Genomic DNA, 27,300 nt, shown 5'->3' on the forward strand with positions numbered 1-27,300 from the left:
ACAAAGAAATTGGCATTTTTTTCCAGTTTTACGGCTTTGTGCCGTCTCTCTCATACGTGGTGCACGGTGTACATGGTATCTTATGAAAAGCAAACAGGAAAGAAAAAATAAGCTGGCGCGAAACGGGACTTTGAGGGGTTAAAATGAATAGCGCCAGCTTAAGTCGCACTAAAACCACAATACAACGCAAGCTAGCTCTCGGCTCTTGCTCAGCTGTGACAAATTATTACCGAGAATGCTTGGCGTCTCTTTGAACTTAGCCAGGGAACTTCGCTGCTTTGAATCGAGAATAAAGTCGAAATTAGTGTCATGAAGGTGGGTGCATTTGTTATGGACACTATTTGATTAAGATCGTAATAATCGCTTCCCATTACCCGCGGCTCATACCCCTCTAAACGACATTGCCCTGGGCGGCTACGCCCGGCCACTCTATGTGTTGTGAACTGGCAGACTTCTTACATGTTCGGGAGGGGTTAGTAACCCCTCCTGAACATGTAAGAAGTCTGGCAGACTTTATACGGGCGGGCTCAGACCCGTCACCGTGGATAAACCGCACCCCTGACTTTTGCTTATATCCCGCCGAGAAAAAGGTGCGGTTAATACACCGTTACTTACGGTACTTTTTATATTATTTTTGCTGACGATAATACATTTTGGTAATATTAAAAGCGATGACAAATAAAACAAAAAATATAGAAAATTCTACGTACCTTGAACGAAGCCCCGTAAGTGCTACCGTTCATTTGTCAATTAACGTTCCACCAAAGTCTTTACAGTAAAAAGATTGGACACTTTGCCGACTTCGCGTAACGCTTTGCATCGATTTACGTGTAAAATAGTTTTTGTGCCTAGTCTTTCCCTCGTAGTGTCTTTGATATGAAGATAAATCGCGCGCCCTCTTTAGCTCATTAGACGTAAAATTTGGGAGATGGTAACAGGGTCCGTATTTTGTCAACGAGAAGAATAATCAACGCTTAAATGACGCTATTTGAGGGATATTCATCATATTAGGGGGAATTGACTTCACATCGTTCGGCAAGTTTCTTATAAGTACTTAGTTTTACAATTTTTGGGGAAATTCGCGGGAGTTTGATTCAATTTTGCATGCGCCGTGCCTTCAATTTTCCTGTAGACGGCGGCAATAATGCACCCATGGGTGGGTTCAGGAGTGTTGTATACTTTTGTGGTTGTGTATTTGAGTGTGTCTTTTGATTTTTTCTTCTTTTCTCTGATTATTTTAATCACTGAATTCGTTATTTAAGGTTTAGTTAGATGTTGAAAATATGACTGATATTTCAAAGTTTCAAGAAATGCCTTCATTAGCAGCTAGTGGAGGTGCTGTTGCTAGTGTTGGTCATTCTAAGCCGCTTGTCTGCATTGGCCCATGTAAAGGTGACTATAGCAAGTCTAATGGCAAGGTAGACAGGCAGTTTATAATCACTCGCGTCGCGTTCTGGTTCGTAATCACTCGCGTTTTGAATTTTTGGCGATTTTTTTTATTTCGGTGCGATTTTTTTTTAACGGTGTCTTCAATGGGACAGACATGCCGGCAATTAAAGAATAGAAAACAAGCTTGATCCGCCCCAGACAGCTGGCAGCAGTCTGTTTCGAGGAGTTTTTTTCAAACATTTTTTTTATTTTTTATTTCTCTGTATTTGGTGAGTGGAGCCAACGGAGTTCAGCGGAACAACCAACATAATAATTAATAGACACAAAGACCGAAGCTTTTGGTCAAGATCCGCCCCTGTGGCTGTGCGCGCTCTCACGGTAAAAATTTGCGCGACGATCAAAGCCAAGGTACCGTACCGTCCCGGTGCCTTCCTGAAAACAGAAGTTGTCGGCTACGTCATTTATCCAGGCCCCTTAAACAACTCCAAGCACGAGGTAACTCAGATTGAGTCAGAAATAATGGATTGGAAAACAGAAGACATGGCTTCAGGGAGTCACAGTAGGCTGGATACATAAACATAAATAAAACATTGTGATCAACAACAAATATACACTTGTAAATACATTACAATACAAATTACAATACAGTGTAGATTTCTTGTCCTTGATAACCCCCAATTTTTTTTATATTTTTCACCCTGCAACGTCCTGCAAGATTAATGAAAATCCATTTTACCATTTTTTAATTTTGTTCAGTGCACCATCATTATATAAAAAAAACTTATATCACACACACACACACGATTATTTGTATAAAGGAACAATTTTGTTGGTCCCTCGGACTTCTAACCAGAGTGCACTTTACTCCCCCTCCTACTTCTCTTTCTTCTCAGTCTTCTTTTTATTCCCATTATTATGTCATCTTATTCTTCTCCCTGTTCTTCTACTTCTCAATTTCTTCCCTTTCTCCTTATTGTTCATCTCCCTTCTCACTTCTTCCTTTTCTCTTCTCAGTCTTCCCCTTATTTTATCTTCTCTTTCTCTTCTTCTACATCCTCCCCTCAATTTTCTCTTTTTAGTTTCATTTTTACCCCCTTATGTCCTCCATCTTCTTTTTTCTTCTTCTACTTCTCCTCCTCCTTCCTTCTTGCTTTTCTTCTTCAGCACTTTTTTCCTCCCTGATTTTTACGTTAGTGTAGAATAATTCACAAAGAAAGGGAGAAGCAAATAAATAGTGATATTATGAAATTGTAGCACCTCGCTATGCTTTATAAAGAATACCACAGACTTCAGGAAAATCCTCCAAAGGCAAAGCTAAATCGAGAGTAGCCTTTCCTCCTTTTTCTTCTTTATTCCTTTTCTCCTTTCTTTCTCCTTTTTTCCTTGCTTCTTTCTTTCTGTCTGTCTTTTTTTTTCTTTCTCTTTTCTCCCTCTTTCCCTTCCTTTCTCCCCCCTCTCTCTTTTTTTAGGGGGAGCCCCCCCCCCCGCTTCCGCCGCCTATGGCTCTAAGATTTAAGATGTGGAATGTGATTATGTTAAAACAGTAGTCAAAATTTGCTTGTTATCTTAAAACAGTGGTCGAGAACGTTTTATTTAAGGCACTTACCAGCTTAAAATAAAACGAAACTCGAATTTCAATTTCATTTTATTTTTCCAGTACGTTTGTCCCATTGAAGACACCGTTAGAAAAAAAATCGCACCGAAAAAAAAAAAAATCGCCAAAAATAAAAAACGCGTGTGATTACCAACCCGACGCGAGTGATTACGAACGCGAGTGAATATAATAAGCCGGTAGACATGCTTAAATGCATTGACTGTAAAGGTTTAATGTGCTTTGGCTGCTTGCCATACAATAGATCATAAGTTAACCAGAAGTTCAATGGAGGTGTCCAGATTGTCTCAAGAAACATCCGGTTTTGAGACTTCTTACCAGACAAAGGATAATCCGACATGGCCAGCAGCTAGGCTCGATAGCATTGATAAAAAGTTAGACCAGGCAATGCAAATGTTTAGTAATAGTTTCAAAGTGATGGCAGAGAAAATTGATCAAAAAGCAGAGAGGTCTGAAATTGAAACACTTACCACTTAACTGGCGGAAGTTCAGTCTGAGCTAGAGGTAGTTAAAACTAAACAACACCAAGACATAGACAAACAGTTAGACACGTGTGTGAAAGAGATGGAAGCAAGGGATGAGAGGAAACTGAATGCAATTGCTTTTAACGTCGCAGAGAGTGATAGACGGCAGTACAAGGAAGCAGGAAGACACTGACAAAATGAAGGCAATCCTTGCTCAAATTGAGGTGGACTGCACCATTATGGATTGCAGGCGTCTTGGCCCATATAAGCGAGAGTCTGCGAGTAGGAAACCAAGACCTCTCCGGTTCAGCACATCAACTGCTGCAGAAAGAGAGGTTGTTCTGAAATCAGCTCGCAAGCTCAAAAACTTTGAGGAAACCAGCCGCATTGTTGTGCGTAAAGATTTAACCCCTCTCCAAAGGGAGGAGGAAAAAAAGTTGCGAAGAGAATGGGAAGAAAAAAGGCAGTGTCAGTGAGAGAGGGCGATACGAATGCCAAATGGGTGAGGAGAAGGGGCAGGGTAGTGAACATAGGTTCTTATATCAATCCGAGCAGGGATCGGGGAGCAGAAGGTTATTCAGACAACTTGATCGTGAATCCCGAGCCCCCTCAGCTGGGAAACCGTCGAGAGTTTCCGGACCTAGCAGGTCCAGAGTAAAGGTTGATGCGGTTGACCTAACATGTATATATTCCAATGTAGATAGTTTTCTTAACAAAAGACAAGAGTTTAATGCTTTTTTATCGTTATATAACCCACATATTATAGGTATTACCGAAGTTAAACCAAAAAACAGTCATTGTAGTTTGTTGTTAAGTGAAATTCATATAGATGGTCATGAAGTTTTCCATAGTCTAGAGGACAATGGTCGTGGAATATGTTTGTATATACATAGTAGTTTAAGGCCGGATGTTTATACTCAATTTGATACTATTGATTTTTCTGAAGCAGTTTTTGCTCAGTTGAGGATTTCAGACAAAAAGAAACTTCTTAATATAGGCTTGTTTTACCGGAGTCCAAATAGTGATGACACCAATAATGATAAGTTGTGATCGTTGATTAGAGAAATTGGCATGAGTGATTTTGATAACATTCTTCTTGTTGGTGATTTCAATTATCCAGAAATTTCTTGGGAAAATGAATCTTGTAACTCCAGTGTGGATCATTCTTCGTTTAAATTTCTTGAAAGTACAAGAGACGCATTTTTTATTCAACACCAGCATAAGCCAACAAGACACAGGGTTGTTCAGCGTTCTAACACACTTGACTTGGTTTTCACTAATGATGAGGATATGATCTCTGATATCCAGACCTTGGCAGGTTTTGGAAAGAGTGACCACTGTACTCTCTTGTTTAATGTAAAGGCGATTCCAGTTCACAGAGAACAAAATACTTATATAACAGAGCAGATTATGACTCTATGGCAGAAAATCTAATGAAAATTTCATGGCAGTCAGAGTTTTCTGGCATGTCTTTGGAAGAGATTTGGCCTTTTTTTCAAAGGATATGTACTTATGTTTTTGAAAGATGTACGCCAAAGAAGGATAGAAGAATGGAGAATGGAAAGAATCCTTGGATGAATGCTAAGACACTGGAATATGTGAGAAAGAAACACAGGGCCTACAGAAAGTGGCAGCACTCAAAATGTGAATCAGACGGTATAGAGCAGGGGTTCTCAAACTACGGCCCGCGGGCCGGATCCGGCCCGCCGAGCTTCTCAATCTGGCCCGCGAGACGTTTTTTTAAAATCACTTTTAAGTCAAAATATGAGACATAGCTCAATATGATTACATTGTGTATCCATGTAGACCTAACCGTAATTAAAAGTAATGGCAGTCAAATAAATTTGACGTTTAAACAAAGTTTAGTGGAGTCTTTTCTGTCTGTTCGATCTACTTTCTTATTAGATGACCAGCGCTGTTCTCACCATGTTTGGATCTACATACAGGTGCGAAAGTGCATTTTCCACAATGAACATTGTAAAGAACTAACTCATAACGAAGTACCTTGACAGGGGCCGCGGAACGGTTTTCAAAGTGGGGGGGACTGGCCATGCAAAAAATCACAATCATATGGTCATTTTTACGTTTTTGTACATGGTCTTGGAAAAAAGTGGGGGGGCTGAAGCCCCCCCCCCCCCCCCCCCCCCCCCCGCGGCCCCTGCTTGACCAGTGAACATTTGCACCAGTGCCTTCGTCTGGCAATTAAACCTTTTGTGCCAAGGTTCAAGCAACTTGTTTCTGACAGACTGTCACTTTTCCCATATTGAAAGTGACTAGGAGACTGACATCCTTGTTAGAGTCTACAACAGACATGCTCTATTATTCATTCTACTTTGACTACAAAAAATATTGATACTTCAAGACATTATCTATCTCCACCATACCAGGTATGTGTAGGTACAATCTAGATTCCTTTTAACAAAGTACTACAGTTTTGTTATCATTAATATTGACTCTCACTGTATTTTGAAATCTTTTTTAATTTTGTCTGCGTTCCATATGAAACTGTTATAAATTTGTTCGATTAAATGCTCCCAAAATAAGGGCCAGAATGCACAAGAGAGCATCTAGGACCCCGACCGCAAAGGTCTTTGCACTTCGTGCACATTTTTTTTCTAAATATCCACTTCACCCTGGCCCTTTCAGGTTTACTTGGAGTCTCATCTGGCCCTTCAAAGAAAAAGTTTGAGAACCCCTGGTATAGAGTATTGCAGGCTCAGTAATCAAGCAAAATTTGCATGTAGGAATGCAGTTAAAGAATTTGAAAGGAGCATTGCCTCAGGAGTAAAACGCAACTCTAAACCTTTCTGGACATACATGAAGTCTAAGACATCCACCAGGCAAACTGTTTCAAATCTAGTCAAACCAGATGGTAACATGACAACTTTAGATAAAGAGAAGGCAGAAGTTTTACAGAATTTTTTCGTTTCTGTGTTCACTCAGGAAGATGTGGAATCCTTGCCTGTTCCCCCAGCTGTGGTCTATGAGTCTGCTTTAGAAAATCTTGAAATCACATCGAGTGATGTTTCAGAGCTCCTACGGAAGCTCAACCAAAGCAAGTCTCCTGGCCCTGATAAGTTACATCCTCGTTAACTTCACAAGTTGGCTGATGTGCTTTCAGTTCCACTAGCTACGATATTCCAGACAAGTTTAGAGAGAGGTGAATTACCATTAGATTGGAGATCTGCAAATGTTACCCCCATTTTTAAGAAGGGGAGTAAAAGTCATAGTAAAAATTATAGGCCAGTTAGTTTGACATGTATTGTCTGTAAGGTACTTGAATCTTTGATAAGGAAAGTTTTCATGGAACATTTCTATAGAAATGCACTTCTTTCTCATCAACGTGGATTTGTTGTGGGTAAGTCATGTACATGTACCACACATCTGTTGGAAGTCATTGATGATTGGACTCGAGTGTTAGATGATGGCGGCACAATTGATGCCATCTACATGGATTTTATGAAGGCTTTTGATACTGTGCCACACCAAAGATTACTGACAAAGCTAGAGGCTTATGGTATTCGGGGACATGTCCATGCATGGATTAAGGCCTTTCTTCTTGGGCGAAGGCAACATGTTTATGTTAATGGTCAGAAACGGCTAGAGAGTGTGCAGCGAAGAGCTACCAAGCTAATCCCTGGACTGAGGAACTTGTCCTATTCAGAGCGACTGCAACACCTGAAACTACCATCTCTTCTACATAGACGTAGAAGAGGAGATATGATAGATATGTATAAGTTTATGCATGGTATCTATGACACTAGCATAGATCTACTTGTACGAAGTGAGGAAGGGAGGACTAGAGGCCATTCCCAGAAACTGGAGAAGCAGTATGCAAGGCTTGATGTTAGGAAGTTCTTCTTTTCAAATCGAGTTATTAGTTCTTGGAACTGTCTACCAGAAAATGTGGTTTCAGCACCTTCTGTAAATTCCTTTAAGATAAGAATCGGCTTGATAGTCACTGGAAGGATATTGCTTTTGTTTACGACTTTGAGTAATGGACTTTATATCTTGCCACATGCAACTACAGTACTTGCCATGTGCAACTACTTGCCGCATGCTACTACTTGCCACATGCAACTAATTGATCTTGATAGTGTGGAGCATACTGTTTATTCCCTTGGACCGATGAACAGGCATAGTCCTACAAGCATCGTTGGATAAAAGTAAAAGTTAAGTAAAGTAAAGAAAGAGTTCTACATGCACCCCCACCAAAATAACAAAAGATTGTTGAGACTTCCAGTTCGTTCACCTCATTTTTGAATTTTGTACTGTCATGAGTGACATGACTGTTGCTTTACAAATGTATGATGGGGGGACCCACTCACACATATTGCGAGGTTAGTAGTATACTAACCTCGCACCATGAACCGCGTTTGGCAATGGATTTCTAACTAGTGGGTTGCGCGTGCTGCGATCCCACTTCTGGTGTCCACAACACACGACTTCTATGGCTTGATTTTTCTGTGCTCGGCGGCATGTAATGAACCCTTGGGTGGGGGGGACCTAAAGCTACGCACTTTGTTTACTAACGATAAAAACGATGCCAATTTTGATATGTGAACAAATTATCTTTCACCAATTTGTGGTAAATATTCTAAAGATCCTGGCTTAACCAAGAAGAAAATAATCACAAAACTCACTGTTACGAAAATCCTGCCGTGTTTTCGGAACACCTCTTGATTTTGCGGCCCGATGTAGAAGGGGTCCTAAAGCTACGCACTCGATTTATCATCAAGCCTTGAAATAATCAGCTGCAGACCAGGGGCAATTTTTCAAAAAAAACTGCCCCCGGCTCACGGGCTTTTTACAGGAACCGGGGGCAATTTTCTGAAACCAGGGGCAATTAAGAAAAAAGAATATAACGTTGAACCACACTGCAAATTTGTTTATAGTAAGCGCAGCTCCTGCAATTTTTTTATTAGTACATGAATAGCATGCTAAGTAATAGGCTTATTCAAACATTTAAGAAATCAGATTTAAATGTTTAAGTGTGTTTTGACACCCTCACTCCACATCCCCTTTACAACCACACACACATGGGCTTATTTATTTTACATCTTTAATGAACCACGAACAATGAACTCCCCCCCCAAAAAAAAAAAAAAATCTAAATAAATGAATAAATTAAAAATATAAAAAAAGAGAGAGAGATGGAGAAAGAGAGAATTCAGATCAAATAATAATAAATTTAGAAAAAAAGAATTAAGGTTTTTTTCATGGTTAGAATCACGGATGTGGGTGAGTGTTTGTGTGTGATTGTGACTGTGAGGTGCACTTGGATTGCATATAAATTATGTTAAAGAAATGAAATCAATATCTAACTCAGTCTATTCAAATTCCAGCACATAGCCACAGGCTATGTACATGTATTGTAGGTTCATGTACCTCAAGTTTTTCACAAGTTATTTGAAAACGCAGATCTCCACAGAAAATGCCTTTCATTCTGGGAGAGTCTAAATTCGGTGAAAATGTATTCATTAATAACTTAAATATTCATCACAATGAAGAAATCATAAAGTTTTTTAACAGTTTAAAAAAATTAACATCTGAAACGGAAAATCACCATCACTTAGGCCATTACTGATATAATCCTCACCCAGAGCTCTGGCAGAGAACATGAGCTCAAACTGGCTAGCTAACAGCATGCAAGCACCGCACTCAAGTGCACGGCGTCCTCCTATTTTTTTTTTTTAGATGGAGCCTTGTTTGATGATTTATTGTCTGATATTTGCCCCTCTCCAAGAAAGAAATTAAAAAGCTATAATTCACAACTATATAAAGCTAAGTGATTTTGGATTACTAAGGCTCAGTTTTGACAAGCAAAGTCGGCGACTGAGGATTAAAGACTCGCACATGGTATGTGCTGTGAACAGGGATTTATCTCCTGTGCAATTCGAATTACTATATCACAGAATTGTGATATCCCAACTGGAAATGTGTGCATGAGTAATTGCACATGGTGAAGTATTGAAAAACTGTTACCGCTACCGGAAGCACGTGCGCACATGTATTACAGAAAAAAAAAAGACGGACGTAGCTCACTTTTTATGGTACAGAAAAAAAGACTCATTTGGCAATTTGAAACTGTGCTTATCGATAAGTAAAGTGAAAGTTACTTGATTTTGGCTTTTCAGATATTTAAATTACATGTATGATATGGCTTCACTGCTCACTCACGGCGGGCGCATTTACCTGGAAAATATTTGCGCCTGGTCGTCAAAAATTTTGATGATTTTGGGGCTTTTTATGGGCGCAATTAATGGCTTTATGAGCGCGAATTTGCGCTCAGCGCCGGCTTATTTCAAGGCTTGTTTATCATGCAAAAAAATAGCATTTGCTGTGCCTCAGTTTTAAAAATATGTTCATATTGTTTTGGGATAATATGAAATTAAAGCGAATATTAATCCAAAATTCCAAACAGTTGTGGTTTTTCTCTTCATTTAGTGGCTTATTGATGCTGTTTTGAACAATTATTATTTCACAAATACTAAAATTTGATACGTGATTATAAATAATTAGTATACTAATTATTTATAATCACATATTAAATGTTAGTATTTGTGAAATAATAATTTTTATCTATAAATTGTTCTTCAAAACGGCATCGCTAATCGGATGTACGTCATAACAAAGCGGTTCAAGGGTCAGGTCTGTTGTATTTGCTTTGTTGACAACGGATCGAGGGATCTACACAAGATCGGTCTGGTAAGAAACGTCTAATTTTTACCAGTTATAATGAAATAATTTTTATCCCTCTATATGCATTAGGCGCATGAAGGTTCCAGCAAAAAAAATACACGGGGGCGGCGGGCGAATTCGCCCCGGAATTGCCTAAAGTCGCCCTCGAAATCACCCAAAATCATGCTTTCGGGGGCGACATAAAATCTTAATGTCGCCCCCGAAATTATTGCCGAGCGATAACAACTCAGCGGCCCACGAGCGCCATATGCTCGAGCTCCACTTACCATTTAAAAATAATAAAAAATCCGCACTCAAAACCATGAACAAGCCTTGGAAATAGCACGCCAAGGAGCACAGTTTCAAATTCCGAAGTTGCGTCTTTTTTTCAGTACCGGTACCGGTACCACGTTTTTCCACACACATGGTATGAAAAAAAATCAATGCATCGGTCGGGAAACGGTTGCATGTATAGGGGTCCATCATGACTACCACCATGTGCAATTTCTAATGCACATTTTCCTCTACAGATATCACAATTCTGTGATTAAATAAGTCGAATTACACAGGAAATAAATCCCAGAGTCTAGTAATCTCGCATTGGTGAGTTGTCATTCGGCTTTGCTTTTCAAGTCGGCCTAGTTACATCCAAAAAACTTATCTTATTCGCTGATTATAACTTAAAATCATTTGTTTTTATTTTTCTAGGGGATGAGGTAAATATCCGACAATAAATCATCAAACAAAGCTCCATCTATTTTACAAAGCCGGCGGGAGGCTCATGTACGTACGTGTTGGCACTTGTACTAGCTAGCCAGTCTGAGCTCTATCTCTCTGCCAGAGCTCTGTGGGACAATTCGCTCAGTAAAGGCCTCAATAATGGTGATTTTCTGTTTCAGACAGAGTTTACATTTCGGGTATATTATTCAAAACTGCCAATGAAGCTTGATGATTTCTTCATTGTCATGTATATTTAAGTTATTAATGAGTTCATTCTCACCAAATTTAGATTCCCCCATAGAGAAATGCAACTTCAGGAAAAGTTAGGGTATGTGGGCCTTTATTACAAGTCATGGCCGAGTACAGGTTATTGTACTGGAATAGATGGAGTAGAAATTAGATATTGAATTCAGGGTTGGCACGTTTTAAAAAACGGTGTGTTTTAAAACATGTTTTAAAACGCGTTTTAAAACACCCGTTTTTTTTACAAAAAAAACGTGTTTTAAAACACCTCATAGACTTGTGTGTTATAAATATGCATGGACGTGATTTTACATGAATATATTTTTTATACTTTTTTTCTTAAGTGTTATATTATTTTCTTCTAACTAAATCTCTTTCTCACAACCACTCTTTTTCTCCTCTCTCTTTCCTTCCTTATTCTCCCCTTTTCCATTGCTTTGTCATGTTCCTTTCCTCCTGTTCAATTATGTAGATCAATCTATATATTCTCATTTTAACAAGCATTTGAGTGTTGTGCTCACTTTTAGACAGGGAAAGAAACACTATTTAAAATAAGCTCAAATATGTAATAGTAGTACTTGAATGAAATGGAAGTGTTGCACAAGCACAATAATATTTTGCAAATAGACAGTATAACTGACATTGTAACCTTGAGGTACACACGAAAGTAGGTGAAACTTTGCGCTTTGTAAAGATGAAGAAAAGTAGTTTAATTCAGAATAAGATAATCAGCTAGCAAACCTTAAAGGACAAGTCCACCCCAAGAAAAAGGTATTATGCTGAAAGTTTCATCAAAATCGGATGTAAAATAATAAAGTGATGACATTTTTAAGTTTCGCTTAATTTCGCAAAACAGTTATATGCGCATCCTGGTTGGTATGCAAATGAGGGGACTGATGACATCACTCACTATTTATTTTGTATGTCGTTATTTTCTCATTGTCGTAATGTGAAATATATTTTTTTTCCTCCCTGAGCATGAGTGGAACTACCATTGTTTTAACATTTTTTGGTTCAGTTATTAGTTGGTCATTATTATCAAATCTGTATAAATTGAAATATTTTATTGTTCAAACAATTAAAAAAACAAAAGAAATAGTGAGTGAGGGACATCATCAACTCCCTCATTTGCACATCACTGAGTTGTTATAAATGTTTTGTGAAAAATAAGCGAAACTTTAAAATGTCATAACTTTCTTATTACATCCGATTTCGATGAAATTTTCAGCATTATGCTTGTTTGAATTTTCTCTACTGATTCAAATCAGCATTTTTCTGGGGTGGATTTGACCTTTAACCCTAACAATCCCAGGGGACTGTAATGGCCCCCTTAAAAATTTCTATGATAAATCCATAAGAACAGCAGGGCCACGCCATATTGTTCAAGACTATTTTTTGGATACATGCATGGATATGCGGTTATGATATTACCATGGAGCTATCAACACATTGATAGCTCCATGATATTACACAAGTAAAGCCAATGCAAATTTTTCGCCAACATTTTATCTGTATCAATATTTGTACTTTTTGTTAATGATTGGAAAATAATTGCCAATAATTTCCATTAAAAAACGATAAAAAAACCCAAAAGTAACCACAAAACTGTACATAAGAAATTAAAAAAAAAACAGTTAAAACAAACATTGAAAAAAACAATTTGATTAAAATTCCTCAATTAAAGAAATAAGCAGTTCAAGGGCCTAATATTTATAGATTTAAACCCAAACTTATATTTCATGCACTTGTGGGTACCCGGTAGGATGTGAAAGTCATTGTAGCTTGTCCAGTACTGTGTGCGCCTCACTAGCGACTGACTGGAATACTACCCAGGGAGTGGAGGATGTGCATACATTGTGTGCGGGAATGACTGATTGAATCCGATGACTGGGTTAATAATATATCTGTAAAGCGCTTAGACACGTCGTTCCAATGTATTAAGCACTACATAAAAGCGGACTATTATTATCATTATTATTACTTAAAATTTATATAATTGATACAAATGAAATAAAGCATATTGAATAAATGAAATTAAGCTTTGAAAGCCTATAGTGTATAGATTATGTTGTTTTCTTACATAGTGCAACTTCTTCTCACCCCTATAGATTGATAAGACTAAAAAACCTGAGACTACATGTATGAGGAATAAACCTATAAAATGTCAACTTAATTTTTTGGCATTCAATTTCCTTGATTTAGTAATTTTGGGAAAAATATGAACTTTTCTGTTGAAAATTCAGTAACAAAAATTGTAGTCATCTCTTAATACTCCAAAAATGTAATTAAAACATCAAGAGCTTAAATCATATTGTATTAAGTGTATAATTTAATTGATTTACAGGAAAATTACATCGTTCGTTGGAAAAAAAACGTTTTAAAACGATTTAAAACGTTTTAAAACAATAAAAAACGTTTTATTTGTTTTTTTTTATAAAAAACGTTTTTTATTACAACCCTGATTGAATTCATTTATATCCAAGTTCAACTCACAGTCATGGAGCCTTGAACCACCTGCCATATATGTATAAGAGACTCATCAAAACAAAGATGGATTTCCCTTGGAAATCCATCTTTTAAGATAAAAATCACGTAAATGTTTGTGATTTTCTTTATTTTTACACCTACATACGCCTAATGTGTATGAAGGTTTCAAAAATTGGTTTATAAAAAGGTTAAAAATTGAAGGTTTCTTACCAGACCGATCTCGTGTAGATCCCTCGATATCCGTCAAAGCAAATACAAGAGGTCTGACCCTTGAACCACTTCGTTATGACGTATGATTAGCCAGGAGGCTTCTAGAGAGTAAAAATAATTTACTATACGTTTGCTTACTCTCAACGAAGCCATTCATCTACACGCACCACCAGAAAACCTCAAACTTTCGCCCCCCCCCCGAGATTTCTACTTCTAAAAGATCTAGCCCTAAATCATGTACATGGGATACAACTTCATTTCCGACATTTCTACAATATTGATTTCATTTTTAAACAAGAATTCATTCAAAAAAAGTCTCCTCTCTCATTTCCCCATATGTTTTATACACAACTGCCAATGTGCGATGGTTTACTTACTCAACGTTAGTGGGCGTCCTTCCCCATGAGTATTTATCAAGCGTTTAGAAGCGTTTCAAAATTCACCGAAGTGTCCAATCTTCCCCTTGTAGTATCTTTGTGACTATGCAAACTTTGTGTGTAGATCAGAGAAAATGTCGCATGACGAACTGGCTTGCCATTTGAACTGTAGAAAGTTGATCAATGTGTGCAAAATCGGGAGAAAAAATGCGCTACTTTGAAAATTTTGGTTTCCCAAAAACTTAGCATTTTTCAATAATGGTTACCCGAGGTGAATTTCTTGTGGCCCTGGGCCGGGCCAGCGGGTCACCACTAATGTCGAGCCTTGAATTGTGTATTTTGTGTAAAAATGTCTTATAGTTATTTATTAAAGGGAAATTCATTAATCAGCTATGCTTTCCAGAAGGTACCCATGTCATTTCATTATGTTGTATTATGATTTTCTTTACTTTGTAATTTTGTTAAAAATATGAAATGAAATATATTTGTCATTAATCATCAATTATATGAACATTCTTTCATTATTAAATTTAGTGATTGAGCAGTTACCTATAGAATTAAAGGAGAGATTCACAGAAATGAGAGAAATGGATCTTCAAATTGAAAGTAAGTAAACTTTAAATATCTCTTGAAAATGTATTATAACATTTTTTTACACGCCCGTCCTACGGGACGTATTATGGTATAACTCTCGGTGTCTGTACGTCCATTAACTTTTCCTTGTAAACGCGATAACTTCAGTTTAACTTAACCTAAGCTCATATAATTTAGTGTGTATGATACTAGCATGGACCCCAGGAAGGCTATTGATTTTGAGGTCAAAGTCACAGTAACATGTTTTCATCTTACCCTTCTGCAGTCCTTATTAACGCAATAACTTTAGTTTAACTTAACCTAGGCTCATATAACTTGTTGTGTATGATACTAGCTTGGATCCCAGGAATTCTATTGGTTTTAAGGTCAGACAGTCAAAGGTGAAATTGCCACCTTCCACTTGTCTTGCTTGACCAATGACTACATTTTCCGCGTTACAGGCGGGCGTATTATGTGCTTGCCTTAGCGACACTCTTGTTGGGGAATAATTATATCATAGTCATTTAAAAGTCAGCACTGCTGAGCACTACATTGAATCACGTAATGCAGGCGAGACTGCAAGAGGTGCTCCACTTGTTCATATTTTGCTGCCCTTAGATGTACCCTTCAACTTAGACCTTCCAATTCTCACTAAGGTTTTAGTGAAAATATTTAGATTATTTCCTTGGATTAGTAACATTTAATGACAAATAGCATCCATTGATTTATATTTTGAATTGATTTATATTTTGAATATTTTTTTGTGTAGATCATGAATTTGCCTGCTTTCTGTGTTTGAGCTTTTCATTCTTTTGCTTTTTTTTTTCCAATAACAGACTCGGTGGATACAATAGAAGAAAAAGTAAAGAAATTTTTTGAGGCTGCTAAAAAATTAAAAACTGAATCAAAACAGCAACAGTATGAGTCATTGCGAAAGGTAAGCATGATAATTTTTCACATTACTATAACTTGTACTGATTTGGAACACACAAAAAATTCCATCAGAGAGATTAGAATTGAAAATGTTGTTAGGTTCTGTAAATGTATGTGTAAAGGCCACCGCACTCTTTATGATTGGTACCAGTAATTGCATCAAACCATGAGTTCAAAAGTATGTACTTAAAAAATAATGTTAAAATCATCAACATATCATTGTTAGAGATCTAGATCTGAGTCATATCCATTTATAAACTCAACTCTGTGAAATCATGAAATCCAAGCTCATATCACAATAGCACATGCCCGGCGGAGGGGGGGGACTCAAATATATTTGTGGTACGTGCCGCTTTGAAGAGCCCCCTTTTCAGACCTAATTTTCAGTTTTCTAGCTAGTTCGAATGACAAAAGTTAAGTTCAGAAGCCGCCCAGCCCCAAGACCCCCGTTACGAGACATCTCAGTTCCCCAGCCCTGCCAAAATTGTCAAGCGCGAGCACTACATGCGAGCAATGCACATGAACGCCTTCGCAGCTTCCTACACATAACTAGTAGCAGCTCCATGCATGGCTAGCGCATGCACAGCTCTACATATGGTGCAATGTACCTACAGTGCTGCGATCCTGTTCCGTAGACCCTGTTTTTCACACCGCGTGGTATATATTTAGTTCCTAAGACCCCTTATTGTACCCTTGTAGTCAGTTCCTTAGACCCCCATTTCAGAGTTTCGTGAGGCACACCCCCATCAAAAAATCATTTGAGTGCCCCCCAGTAATCACTGCAGTGTCAGTGCAAATTATAGGCAGTATTTTTACGGACATGAATCGATCGATGGCCAAAACTCTTGGATAATTTACCTGCTGAAATGATTGAGGTATACATCGAGCATACCTTGAAAGAAAGAGAATGACTCAAAAATAAGTTTTACTCTTGGATCATCGCGGCGGGTATCGCAGCTTCGCAATGTCAGCCATTGTTATACTGACTGCAGGCTCAAACATGATAGATGGTGCTGTCCGTATTTAGGCCTAGCGCTAGCTAGCAAGACGTTTTTTCTCCCCGGGAAATAAAAAGAGAACGTGATGAAAAAAATGTTTGCGTTGCGCCCTGATTTACTGGAAAATTATCCTGTCCAAGTTCTTTCGGTGATTTGGCTGAGATATTTTCATGAAAAATAATGTGGTTGTATAGGTAGACTATATTGGAAAATATATGTAATCATAAATGCTTTTCACATTGCATTTCCTTAACCCCATACTATCCTTAACCCTGGACTATCCTTAACCCCATACTATCTTTTTTTGGATTCACACTGTCTTTCTTAACCCCATACTATCTGCTTAGCCGGGGTTAACGCCTTAACCCCGGACTATCCCACAGCTCATGAATATTGATGATTTTACCATACAGAGCGTGATTAACGTGCAATTTCGACTTCTGTGATTGGCTATTGCTTAGCCCCACTTTTCCTAAGCCCGGTTTCGTTTCACACTGCATCTCTTAGCACCGCAATTGTGGTGCTAGCACCACAATAAGCCGGCTAACCCTGCTTTTTTTCAGGGCCAGATAGTACTGTACTATTTACCGTGCTAGCCCACTTTGCTAAAACGTAGTGTGAAAACGAAGTGGGCTAAGCTTAACCCCGGGAAATTGGTGGGGCTAAGGCCCCAAGTACAGTGTGAAAAGCATAATAGTGAGTTTGCGTAGGATTGAGTTTAGATTGAAATCTCATTTCCCCATGTACTAGATTGAATTGAGGGGAAAAAATCTTGGCAAGTGTGCGTCCGGATAATAGAGAGATCCAGATAAGGGGGGGGGGGGGCCGGATAAGAGAGATCGGACTGTAGTCCATTATGATGTCATTGAGTGTAATTGAGTGTAATTGAGTGTAATTGAGGCGGCGGCGTCAACACCAAATCTTAACCGAAGGTTAAGTTTTTGAAATGACAGCATAACTTAGAAAGTATATGGATAAATGGATTAGTCTCCGGACTTTGAAACAGGGTCGTGGGTTCGAATCCCAGCCATGGCGTCATTTCCTTCGGCCAGAAATTTATCCACATTGTGCTGCACTCGACCCAGGTGAGGTGAATGGGTACCCGGTAGGATTTATTCCTTGAACGCTTTAGCGCCAATTAATATGGCGGCTTAGCTACAGCAGGGGTAATAATTAATATGATACCAAGTATCAATGCGCAGTTGAGTATATGCACATAGTAACTGCGCTATATAAATGGACATATTATTATTATTATTAGAAAGTATTATACAGATATTGACTGATGGGGTATGTAATATAAATATTCTATGGACTGCCGGATTTATATTTTCCCGAAGCGCGCAGCGCTGAGGGAAAATATGATCACGAGGGAAAATATAAATCCTTTAGGCGGTCCAAATAATGTTTTTTTACACACCCCATCAGTCAATATCTGTTATATTAGATAGCCTTGAATGATGAAGATAGATCTAACGTTAAATCTAAACTGAAAGTTAGGTCTACAGTGCGTGCAGTAGATCAGTTGTGTATGATATTCACAGTGACTGATGGAAATGGTATAAGTAATGTTAGTCTAACGCATTGAATGCCCATTTTCTAATCAAAATCAAATTTGTTTAGGCCTAACTAGTTAGATCTAATTTAGAGTCCAGTCCAGGTCCAGGACACAAGGCAGATCGGGAATGATTGTTGAGCCATGATCAGGTGCAGATTCTGATCTAGATCTAATTGGGGATGAGATAAACATGACTAAGTTAGATCTAGATCTATGTTAGACTACTGTTGGTGGTGGTCCTGATCTTTCTGTTGTCGAACCAGGTCCAGGACCAAATCTAACTAGATCTAGGATCTAATGTTTTGCTAATACTAACTTACGTTGTCGTTAGCAAGAATTAATGTTAGATTAGATTTTAGTCTAGATCTACTCTAACTTTTAGACTCTAGCCTAGATCTATATCTAACACATTAAAAAGTTAGACCTAACTTAGATCTTGGCCTAAATCTAGATCTACTTACCCAATTTTATCGTCCAAAAGTTGATCTAATTATTCCTCATTGCTCTTCAAACATCACCACAAATCTTTGACGTACGGTAAGGCCTAGACCAAATCCAAAAGTTTTAAAAGTAAGCTAGGCTTCAGTCTCTATCTGCTAAACTAACTGTTAATTCATTGGCTCCACTCACCAATACGGTATCCAGAAATTATTAAATAAATCCTCAGAATTTTATAAATGACGGTTATTCCTGTCTACACAAATAACTGAAGAAGGCCTAACGTTAGATCTAACTCGTAGATGCTCGTCGTCGGACTCAGCTCACTTAAATTCCACGGCACGGAACGTTCGAAGAGTGTTGATCGATTGCAAACGATCGCTACTTCAGTCCCACATGTGTTATTTCCGTGTAATTGGTAACGTCTAATCCACAAGAGGGCGCCATACATGTAGAAAAATATATTCATGGACCGGCTGGTCAATATATTCATCGAAGGTGGACCGGCTGGGAAAATACATTGATTTCGATCCTGTCACGTGAAGCGCTATGGACCAATCGCGCTTGGCTATCTGTCTTGGCTATCTAATATATGGACCTAGTTCATGAAACTTGGCCATAAGGTTAATCAACTATTACTGAACATCCTGCCTTAGTTTCAGGTTGCATGACCAAGGTCAAAGGTCATTTAAGGTCAATAGGGACAGTGATTTTCCGCGATCGCGGAAAACGGACGGAATTCATGGAAAGGGCCTTTTGAAACGGAAAGTGGCATTTCAAACGGAAAATCACGGAAAACGTATTTTCCCTCAAAATACACAGAATAGCAACAGAAATTACTCCAAAATCACAACAAAATGAGAATATTAAATGGCCACAAAACCCCAGAAAACACGATCTCACTTCGCTACTATCATGACAATTCACACATCGTGACTGCACTCGACATCAGCACACTCGATTGTACCCTGCACCCGCACCCGTACCCGGCCGGCCGGGTTGGGCTTCACATGCAGTACACATATCATTCAACTACACGGTCGTGTGTTGCTGCCCTCTACGTTTGAAGATGTAACAGCACGATATCATGGTCTTAAAATCCAAGATGGCGGATTGGCAAAAGCCGTTGACTGATGATAACGATGTCCAAAAAAAACCAAAATTATTGATGAAATATAATTTCACCATGAAATAATGCTAATAATGTGAAAGGTGAGGATGTATGCATGCTAAATGGGTTTGTAAAAATATTTTATGCACCCGCATAGATCCGATTAGAACGGATTCTATTGTGTTGTTGGTACAGTAGCAGATACAAATTTTGACCAGTGCGAATGTACATGGTGTGATTTTGATATTCAATGTGTAAACGGAATTGTCACTTTTCCGTGTGTACAAAGTCTATGGGGAAACGGAATTTCCGTTTTCTGACATGCTGAAACGGAATTTGAGAATTTCTGAAACGGAAAAGGCAATTTTTTTAAACGGAAAATCACTGTCCCTAGGTCAATTAACTTAGACCATGTTGGGGAATCCACATCAAAATCTTAACCTAAGGTTAAGTTTTTGAAATGTCATCATAACTTAAAAATATATGGACCTAGTTCATGAAACTTGGACATAAGGTTAATCAAGTATTAGTGAACATCCTGCCTGAGTTTCAAGTCACATAACCAAGGTCAAAGGTCATTTAGGGTCAATGAAATTTGGCCAAGTTGGGGGTATATGTTGAATTACTATCATAACTGAATGTTTATGGATCTGATTCATGAAACTTGGACATAAGAGTAATCAAGTATCACTGAACATCCTGTGCGAGTTTTAGGTCACATGACCAAGGTCAAAGGTCAATGGGCTTTGGTCATGTTGGGGGTATTTGTTGAATAACCATCATAACTCTGAAAGTGTATGGATCTAGTAGTTCATAAAACTTGGACACAAGAGTAATCAAGTATCACTGAACATCTTATGCGAGTTTCAGGTCACATGACCATATTCAATGGTCATTTAAGGTCATTGAACTTTGGCCATTTTTTAGGTAATTATTAGATTGCTGTTATTACTTTCAAAGCTTGTAGATATAGTTTATAAAATGTGGATATAGGGGTAATCAAGTATCACTGACAAGTCTAAGTTAGCATGATCAAGGTCAAATGTCATTTATTGTCAATGAATGTAGTTTGTATCATTATATGAATGGTGTTTTTTGTGAATAATTATTTTATAGTAGTTTTTAAAGTCAGCACTGCTACTGGGCAATTCCATGGTAACGGAATTACAAATCAGAGAAATTTGGCTGTTATTTTTGTTCACAGCATCCAGATATCTCAATATTTTCCTATTTTCTGAACTTAATACTATGCATGGCCACTTGTGCTATATTCTGAACCAAGATTTTTAGAAAACCCTTCACACGTTCAGGTGTGAATGACAGATATGTGCTATGGTAACGGAATTACCAGAGAAATGAGTCACTTTGCAACACAAAGTTTAGTAAAAGTTTCTCTGAAATCTACAACACACTAGCTCCAAGTTAATGTCTGATTCAGTTCATTATAATGTCAACTTTATTTTGAAAGTAATTTATTCACAAATATCATCAACAAATTTTCATGATTGGTCTTTCTTTTGGGGAAGTACATGGTAACGGAATTACACATAATGGTAACGGAATTACGCCTCTGACATTTGTGAACGAAAACAATATTTTTAGGCATTTATGACTAAAGAAATGCCTCAATAAAGCTTGTTTATGTATGCTTCTCTAATATTTAACACAAACTTCACATCTATAATATCAAATAAAATACAAGTATATAGTATGTAATCAGTGGCTCTACCATGAATAAACAGAATTTTACAAAATATTAGGGATCAGTGGTAATTTGATTTTAGTTCATTTTCAACTTCAGGGGTATTAGGACTTACTAGCCACTTTTTGCCTCCTGTACTGATGAAAAGAATTATGCAAAGGCCAAAAATCATCACTAAAACTCATGGTAACGGAATTACATGGACTACAGCCATACATATACACATCAGGAATTTTACAAAAACTGAGGACAGCATGTGATCAGATCTGCATGTTTAGTCAAAAATTTGTGTAGATGATAGTTTAAGATATTCTAAAGTCTTTGAATACTCAAAAGAAACATAGTTTCACATACAATTGGCATCTTAAAACAGTTAAACTGAAAACTTTCTATTTGGTTGTTCAATAAATGTACTGAAAATGAGAAACAATGCTGAAACCACATGAAAATAGTGTTGACATTTACATTTTGAAAGAATGTTGTGGACAACTAAGCAATAAATTTGTTTTTAATTAGTGCACCAATTAATCTAATTCTCTTAAAAGGTAAGGATTCATTTTCTATGAGGACTGCAATTATAACAGATCTGAGTACAAAGTCAATATCAGACATCTTCCTGACAGATGTATTTCCCAAATGTGACCCTAAGAAACTGCAGTGATTTTATGATCATATGTCATATTCATGACCTGAGTTGGTTTTCTTAGGCCATGATTTTTTATTTCATCTCTATTAATTTTTTGTATCTTTCATATAAAATACAAAAATTTATCCGAGATGAATTTTTATCTTCCGTATCTAAAGATATGTGACAAAGCAGTGCCTAGGATGTAGATATGTTCATCGCGTATCCAACCATTGCATCACAGATGATGTGCCTGCGCCAATAATCCTCTGAAGAAAAAACATGAACTTCAAATTGGGTGGAGGCTATTCTCTCTATCCATTTTCAATTTCAGCAATATTTTTAGGTCAATTCGCTCAAAACTTTGAAATAAAAATAAAGGAAAAATAATAAATTATTTAATCATGCGAGTACTACTCTAACATTATTCTTGTAGATAAAAGAAATATTTCAAATAATTTAATTGACTAATATTGTCTATGAAATGAAATGAGGTAGGAAATGATGTGATATTGACTTCTAAAATAAAGTATTGTTCATTTTTTTCAATTAAATCACTGTTAGCACAGAATTTGATTTGATGCAATCTCACTCATTTGCCGAAGCTCATGGCAGAAACGCTTTTCATTGGTTGAATGAGATGAGTGAGCACTATAAAAAACGGCATTTCTCAATGGAAATTGCTTCATAAATAGGTACGTGTCACAGAGATAAAACAAAGAAAAAATGGTTATTAGAATACCATTTCCGAACGAATTTTAGGTGATTTTATATCACTTTTTTAAATAGAGATAAAATATGTTATTTTATCTTGAACAAATGTATCTCAGAATACTACCACTGTCTCTTTGCATTTCTTTCACAGGAGAATGCTGTACATTTCTACCCATTTCCAATTGAGTTTGTCTTCTGTTTATATGTTGCTGTTCTCAGATGTCTTGTTATTGATGACACTGTTGGTCTCAACATTATCACCATCCTCTCCTTAGAGGAGTGTTCATTCTGTGTATCATCCTCACTTGAAGGGTCATTGTTGTTACTTACTCCATCTCTGAAGCAGTAATTATTGAATGATGCTGACTTTGCATGTTTCTGAACATCCATTGCATAGGGGTGGAGAACAGTATTGGTTTGGTGCTAATTTAAGACATCATGAATATCTTTGTCAAAATCCACCATACTTTCGGAAATGTCATCTGTATCAAGATTTAGTATGATGTTTTTGGCATGTGACTCTTGCAACATCTGCAAATTTTGGATCTCTCTTCAACCTTTTCCACTCATTACTTTTTACTGAGCCTTACTACACTTTTTACCAATACCAGAGTCTGGTCCCTCACCATGGCTTGTTGCAAAGAATTTCCAATCTTCCAATGCAAGGAGAGTTACACAGAAGATATCGCTTAACTTATTAGGCAGTACCATCTGAAAATATAACCACTTCTTTGAAGCATAGAACTACTCCCAGCCATCCCAGATGTTTTTTTACTGAAAAGTTCATTAAAGACTGTTGAGAGTGAGTTGATCGGAGGCAATTACAAAAAAATGAATGCCATTCTTTTCCAAGGCACACACAGTGAACATGGTCACGTCGTGATTGTGCGTCCAGTATTTTGGATCTCATTAGAACTGGTTCTTGGCAGTGACATTTTTTGCAAAATCAATCTGGATGACAATTTTGTTTAGATCATCCTGCATAATCATTCTTCTACTTCTCCCCAAGAAGTGATTGCCCATTAATCCTTTGTATTAAGGCATTCACCTACATTGTATGCTCCACCAAAATACTTTTTTAATGCCAATGTACATTATCTTGCCTTTTTTCTGAATATTATACTGAATGGGAGCTTGCTGTCAAGTAATTGTATAATCTCATCCTGATTTGGAGTGTAATTACTAATCAGAAGGCTTTTAATGTTTATAACTATGATCTACAGCTAAGATATCAACATGCCAATGGAACAAAATGGGCTAACGCACACCCCTTCAAAGATATGATAATGGTAATTCCGTTACCATGTAATTCCGTTACCACAGTTACAGCAGAATTAGAAATGATATTTCAAAAAAATGTTGCTAACTCTTTAGTAAGTCACATGAAATCAGAGAATTCAGAATTATATAAAATTGAAGTAAGTATTTAGTTCATAGGAAAAACTTTTTCAGTTTTATGGTAACGGAATTACATCCGTTTTGTAGTAGATTGCAAAATTTTCTCTGAGAAATTTGAAAATACCCCTGATAAAGACATTTGCTAGTGGTAATTATTACACCTTCACACACAACATCAGATGATTTTGAACCAAAAGAGTAAAAAAAAAATTTTGTTATCAAATTTATCCAAATTAATGTAAAATATATGTTCTCTAATTGAAAATGGTCATCAAATTCAAAAGATCGTTCAGCAAAAACCGTAAAAGATATTTGAAAAAGGTTTTCAGTTCCTTAAAATATAAGGTTTTGTGTATACAGGACATTCACATTCAGATGCATCTTATTAATTTTGAAATTTACTGTTTTTACCCTCTCCCATGTGGAATTGCCCTACTATATTGAATCACGTGATGCAGGTGAGACTGCCAGAGGCGCTCCACTTGTTTAAATAATGATGCAGAATGTGCAAGATAATGACTTCCTGTGCTTTCTTTTGCAGTTTAAATAGTGTGTTTATTTATGATTGATTGCAATTGCCCCAAAGTGGTATACAATATATTAAATACCGGTAAGGTAATATTAAGGAATTATACAAAGTAAGCAGAGCAGATGGGGGTAAATAATGTCTGAGTTTGAATAAAATACTGACGCACTTTGATATTTTGTTGTTTATGTAGTCTAAATGTAAGCTTTTATCAACATAAATACCTAGAAAATTAACATCTGACTTTTTAAGGTTATTCTACGTGTATTCATTCTCATTTGACTTTATTCATTCATTGGATTTTGTATTGCCATTACAGGATTATTATAAACTTTTAGACAGTGCAGATGAAAAAGTGCAAATAGCAAACCAAGTTTATGATACAGTAAGTACTGGCAACCTTCATTGGTGAATGACACTTTGATTGGAATTTTGAGTTCATCTTTAATTAAATTAAAGGGATGGTCCGGGCTGAAAGTATTTATAGCTTAATAAATAGAGTAGAATTCATTGAGCAAAATGCCAAAATTTTCATCAAAATCGGATAACAAATAACAAAGTTATTGAATTTTAAAGTTCAGCAATATTTTGTGAAAACAGTCGTCATGAATATTCATTAGGTGGGCTGATGATGTCACATCCCCACTTGTTTTGTATTTTATTATATGAAATTAGGTTTATTAAAAAATTTTCCTCCAAGAACTAGAAAAATTGGACTGACAACTGATTTAGTGCATTAGATATTTATTGCTGCAAATTATTTCATTATAAGGAGACATATTATTCACACAAGTATGAAATAATGAAAAAATTATGATTTTATGCAATAACATAAGAAAACGGAAAGTGGGGATGTGACATCGACATCAGCCCACCTCATGAATATTCATGACGACTTTTTTCACAAAATATTGCTAAACTTTAAACTTCAATAACTTTATTATTTGTTATCCGATTTTGATGAAATTTTCGGCATTTTGCTCAGTGAATTCTACTCTATGTATTAAGATATAAATATTTTCAGCCCGGACCATCCCTTTAAGTTAATATATTTGTATCTGCCATGTTGCAATCTCTTTATGAGATCTTGCATTTGTGTTGCTTTTATTCTATGTTTGAGAACATCAAATTATCAGCTGAAGCAGAAGAAGTAGCACCATTGCGTCAATAATCTAAGTTTTAGGTGTGTTATAAAAGTCACATATTATTGTTATTGTACAATATTACAGTGGCAAATATTACATGGTTTATTAGCAGTAATGTTACAACATATTAAATTTTATCTAGCTATACAGGGAAGTGTTTTTGTAAAAAGAAATTACTTTTGATTTGCTGCTAATTTTCTACCTTCCCTTTTCTTCATGACTTTGTTAATCACAGGTGGAAAGATATTTACGAAAACTTGATCAAGAAGTAAGTAGGTTCAAGATGGAACTTGAAGCAGATCATGCAGGTATTACAGAGATTCTTGAGAGAAGTAAGTACTCTGTTAATTTCATTATACTTAATTCATTTTGTCTTTCCAATAATAGTGAAAGTATTACTTTATGAGTTAAATGACAGAATTTTGACGGTTTCCAATTTGAATGTAGGCATAAGCAATGAAATAAAAAAATTATTAAAAAACCTGTCACACCTATCCATTTAAGCTATATGGGTCTGCTGGATGCAGGGATTTTCTAGCACGCATCAAGGTATCTGCAAGCAGAAAAGAATTAGGCAAGTTGTGCGTGCATCTTACCTACTGGATACCACCTTTCACTTTTTTTGATTGACCAATAACTCAATTTTTCGTGTTACCGGCGGGCATATCATGTGCTCGCCCTAGTGACACTCTTGTCTGCAAATGTAATGTAATTGAACATTATTGATTTTATTGTCTCACCTGCGAAGCAGAGTGAGACTATAGGCGCCGCTTTTCCCGACGGCGACAGCGGAGGCGGCTTCAACACCAAATCTTAACCTAAGGTTAAGTTTTTGAAATGTCATCATAACTTAGAAAATATATGGACCTAGTTCATGAAACTTGGACACAAGGTTAATCAAGTATTACTGAACATCCTGCTTGAGTTTCACGTCACATGACCAAGGTCAAAGGTCATTAAGGGTCAATGAACTTTGGCCAAATTGGGGGTATCTGTTGAATTACCATCATAACTTTGAAAGTCTATGGATCTGATTCATGAAACTTGGACATAATAGTAATCAAGTATCACTGAACATCCTGTGCAAATTTCAGGTCACATGACCAACGTCAAAGGTCAATGAACTTTGGCCATAATGGGGGTATCTGTTGAATTACCATCATAACTTTGAAAGTTTATGGATCTAGTCCATAAAACGTGGACATATGAGTAACCAAGCATCACTGAACATCTTGTGTGAGTTTCATGTCACATGACCAAGGTCAAAGGTCAATCGACTTTGGCAATGTTGGGGGGTATTTGTTGAATTACCATCATAACTCTGTAAGTATATTGGTCTAGTTCATAAAACTTGGACATAAGAGTCCTCAAGTATCACTGAACATCTCATGCGAGT

General features: G+C 37.0%; 1 protein-coding gene across 1 annotated transcript in view; it reads left to right on the forward strand.

The window, feature by feature from the left end:
* The window catches only part of LOC129255408 (inhibitor of growth protein 3-like), a 50,465-nt gene that overhangs the window by 10,710 nt on the left and 12,455 nt on the right, over nt 1-27,300 (forward strand). The window contains exons 2-5 of the mRNA XM_064097567.1: nt 14,718-14,789; nt 15,593-15,693; nt 25,079-25,144; nt 26,140-26,236. Coding sequence (XP_063953637.1) covers nt 14,718-14,789; nt 15,593-15,693; nt 25,079-25,144; nt 26,140-26,236 — 336 coding nt within the window. The remainder of the gene's footprint in view (nt 1-14,717; nt 14,790-15,592; nt 15,694-25,078; nt 25,145-26,139; nt 26,237-27,300) is intronic.

The sequence above is a fragment of the Lytechinus pictus genome, chromosome 3, assembly GCF_037042905.1.
Source record: "Lytechinus pictus isolate F3 Inbred chromosome 3, Lp3.0, whole genome shotgun sequence".
In the NCBI taxonomy this organism is placed as follows: Eukaryota; Metazoa; Echinodermata; class Echinoidea; order Temnopleuroida; family Toxopneustidae; genus Lytechinus; species Lytechinus pictus.